The sequence below is a fragment of the Cebus imitator genome, unplaced genomic scaffold, assembly GCF_001604975.1.
Source record: "Cebus imitator isolate Cc_AM_T3 unplaced genomic scaffold, Cebus_imitator-1.0 Scaffold273, whole genome shotgun sequence".
Taxonomy (NCBI): Eukaryota; Metazoa; Chordata; class Mammalia; order Primates; family Cebidae; genus Cebus; species Cebus imitator.
In genome coordinates, this window is record NW_016107588.1 from 816461 (window position 1) to 820443 (window position 3983).

At 43.6% G+C, this 3983-nt stretch overlaps 2 protein-coding genes across 2 annotated transcripts in view; one reads left to right on the forward strand and one right to left on the reverse strand.

Annotated features, from left to right (window-relative positions):
• Positions 1-3983, forward strand: part of MTM1 (myotubularin 1) — a 119831-nt gene that overhangs the window by 40546 nt on the left and 75302 nt on the right. The gene's annotated exons all lie outside the window — the stretch shown is intronic.
• On the reverse strand, positions 7-712 carry LOC108284210 (gamma-aminobutyric acid receptor-associated protein-like). The gene has a single exon (XM_037728620.1). The coding sequence runs from the start codon at positions 597-599 to the stop codon at positions 231-233; it is 369 nt and encodes a 122-aa protein (XP_037584548.1). The 5' UTR covers positions 600-712; the 3' UTR covers positions 7-230.

Genomic DNA, 3983 nt, shown 5'->3' on the forward strand with positions numbered 1-3983 from the left:
CAAGAGTCTAAAGCAGAATGGGAAAGGCGGGCAGAGAAAGGGGAAAAGAGAAGGGAGAGTCACAAGATGCCAGCTCCACCATTACCCCTCCTAAGAGAGGCTGGAGAGAAAGCCTTAAACATTAAGAAGTGCCGGTCCTGAATAAGGGAGGTGGTATTTGAGCTTGAAGGAGGAGGAAGTCAAGAAAGGGGGGCCACCTCTCTCTTTGTAGAATGAGAGCCCCCTCCAGCTCAGGGGCAGCACCTTTGCAGACCGTAGACACTTTCATCACTATAGGCAATGTACAGAAAGAAGTCTTCTTCATGGTGTTCCTGGTAAAGTTGACCCATTGTGGCACTGGTGGGTGGAATGACATTGTTGACAAAGAAAAACAAGGCATCGTCAGCTCGGAGATGAATTCGCTTCCGGATCAAGAAGTAGAACTGACCAACTGTGAGATCAGAAGGCACCAGGTATTTCTTTTTGTCCAGGTCTCCTATCCGAGCTTTGGGAGCCTTTTCTACTATCACCGGCACCCGGTCCGGGTATTTCTTTTGGATCTTCTCGCCTTCAGAGCGGCGCTTCTCGAACGGATGCTCTTCTTTGTACACGAACTTCATCCTCCCGGGAACCGGGCTGGACTGGGCTGGGCTGAGGGAACCCGGGGGGGCCGGACGGGGGGCGGCGGCGACAGTGGCGACGGGCGGGCAGATTCCAATGTGTTTTGAAATATATACACATTGTGGAATGAGTCAATCAAACTACGTAACGTAATCATGGCCTCACATACATATTTTGTGTGGTCAGAACATTTAAAATTTACTCTCAGTAATTTTCCAGTGCACAATAGTTATTAGTTGTAGTCACTGTGTTACACAGTAGATCTCTGAAACTTACTCCTTCTATTAATTGAAATTTTGTGTCCTTTGACCAACATCTTCCCATCTCCCCCATGATTTGGGTTTTTAGAGTTTAGCAATCAGAAGCTTTTGTAGCTTTCCACACTACTTTTGAAGTGGTGTGAGCCAGGGAATGATAGCATCAGATGTGCTCTTCTAAAAAATCACCCTGGCCACATTACGGGGAGCGATAGTAGATACGGAGACCACTGCAACTATGGCAGTGGCCCAGAGATGTTGCTGGTAGAATTGGAGTGGTGGGCAGAGTTGAGACTGATTTAAGAGATAGACATGGGAGACTGGCTTAAGCGTAGTGGAGAAGGGGATGTCAGGGGTGACTCCTAGGTTTCTTGCTTTTGTAACCAGCCACGGAGATGGGGAACTTTGGAGAATAATGTAGTTTGGTGAGAGGACTGCATTTAGTTCTGGACATTTTGAGTTTGAGGTGCCCTTGGGATCTCCTCATCAGTTCTGTATATCCAGCCATCTCCTGGATATCTGTACTTGGTTCATTTATCATAATCTCAAACCCAGAGTTTCTAAAATTGGCCATGTTCATCTTCCTCCAAAACCCCCTCCTGTGTTCTTCACATCTTTTGGTGGTACCACCATTGTTTATCCCAGAGATCTGGGCCTAAAGCTGAATCATCTTTGAGTCTTCCCCAGTGGCTAGTGTCTTTTGCTTTCTACCTCGGTCCCTCTCCACTTTAGATCCTCATTGCCTCTCACTTGTACTCAAGCATTGGCTTTCATGGTTTTGAGGAGTGGCTGTAGCCCACTTCTTGCTAGTCCAGAGTGCTCAGTGCTGCTAGATGAATCTTCATAAAGCGCCATTTCATCATGGCATTCCTGTTCTCCGGAAGCATCCTTTAGAGCTCAGTCTCCCTGATCCTAGCCCTACAGTACTCCCCAGGAAATTGCTATCACCCTTGCTTAAACCTGGCTTACATTTTAAAAATAATCTCCCCCATGCTTTTCTTTCCTACATGTGCAGCTGATGTGACTCTTACCTGTTTCTCAAATGCCAATCTCCAGTTGCTTTTGATCCATCCTTTAGTGATCATTTTTAATGTAGTCATTGTCATAGAACTTTCATGCTATCTAATCAGATATTGACTTGCCCTCCTCTGACCTCCCATTCCACTTCGTGTGGACTTTTCTTACGGCTCTTGACACTAGCAACCTGGCATTGTAGTTACTTGAGTCCATGTGTCTTATCTCTCAGATAGAGCTAGGCCCTGAACTCCATGTGGGCAACTCTGCATCTCAACTTCATGAACCCTAGGGCCCAGTAGAGTTTCTGTTACTTAGTGTATGAAAGAGAAAGAGAATGCATTGTTTTAGCTTATTTGTCATATTTACATCTCAATTATTTTAGGTAGTTAGAAGTACAAGGCTCAAACTTTTAAGTTAGAATGAACCTTTGAAAATCCTTAAATATTTAATGACATTTAGATACTGATGGCTCAGGTATCCAGATAGTTCAGCTAATTTTCCTATTCCTGGATCTTCCAGTTTGGCCTGCCGGGTTATCTGATCTTGAACGTGTCATTCAGGGAGAATGTGGCAAGCAGCCTCATTAGACTGTGGGTGCCTTTGGTCAGGAGCTGGCTGGTTCTCCTCGGTGTCCTGATTTGTTTTTTTGTGTATAGGGCCAGGGCACTTTGAGCTATAAAATTTCCTCTGTACAGAGATAAAGAGGAGCAAGATGTTATCTCACTTTTAATTCTTCTGCTTTTTTAAACATCCTTGCTTTCATGTTGATACTAGAGTATCAGACTTTTATTTAGTGTCTATTCTCTGTATTTTAGGTATAAGTTTGACATTTAGGAATACAGTTCACAGACACTCAAATCTCAATATAGCATATCTAAGCATAATAGCAGACTTATAGTATGTTTTAAATAACTGCACTGTGTTGATAAGTAAATACATTATGATATGCTGCTATATATGTACACTGTTACTGAGTAGTATTTTTCTCTTTGGGCATTTAGGTTTCAGTCTTGTCATGAGGTGTCTCACCCCGTGACATTTCTCCTTATAGGTGCAAATGGTCAGATCTGTCAGATGCTTGCTAGAGCATACTTATTCACTATATTTGAAGAGCACAATTACATCTTCCAAATACTAAGATATTCTTTGCCATAATAATAATAACTTCCATTGTTTTCTAGCTACTGGCATCAGGCACCATGCCAGGTACTTTAAACTCATTTTCTGTAATCATCCCTACTTTTAGCTAAATGTGACTGAGAAAGAGTAACTCGCCACTGTCATCAGCTAGTAAATGTCAGAACTCAGATTGAGCCAGTTTTGTCTACCTTAAGAGCTTGTACTATTGTCTCTACATTATCATAATTATACACGTTTTTGCTTTTTTATTTTGAAATAATTGTGAGCTCATAGAACTTGCAAAAATGGAAGAGGTCCCTTGTACTTATCACTGAGCTCCCCGCAATAAGCATATCCCTTTTTCAAAACCAGGAAGTAGATCGGCACAACTAGACTGGCCAGACTTGAATTTCAGCAGTATTTTTTATGCACTCACTTTTTACGTGCTTTTGTGCACAGTTCTGTAGCATTTGATCCCAGGTAACCACCATCCATAATCAAGACATGGAACCGATCTGTCACCACAAAGGAACTCACTCATGCTGCCCCTTTAGAGTCACGCTATCCCTCCCCTTGGCCTCTGCAACCACTTCTCTGTGCGGCATCTCTACAATTTTGTCATTTCAAGCACATTATATAAAAGGAATCATATAACAGGTGACCTTTTAAGATTGCCATTTCTCAGCCAAGTGTGGTGGGCCATACCTGTAATTCCAGCACTCTGAGAGGCTGAGGTGGGTGGGTGGCTTGGGTCTCGGAAGTTCAAGACCAGCCTGGGCCATATGGTGAGACCCCATCTCTACAAAAGTACAAAAATTAGCCAGGTGTGGTGGCACGTACCCGTAGTCCCAGCTACTTGGGAGGCTGAGGTGAGAGGGCCACCTGAGCCCAAGGAGGTCAAGGTTGCACTGAGATCACACCACTGTATTTCAGCCTGGGTGACGGAGTGAAGTCCTGTCTCAAAAAAAGAAAAAAAAAAAAAATTGGGGG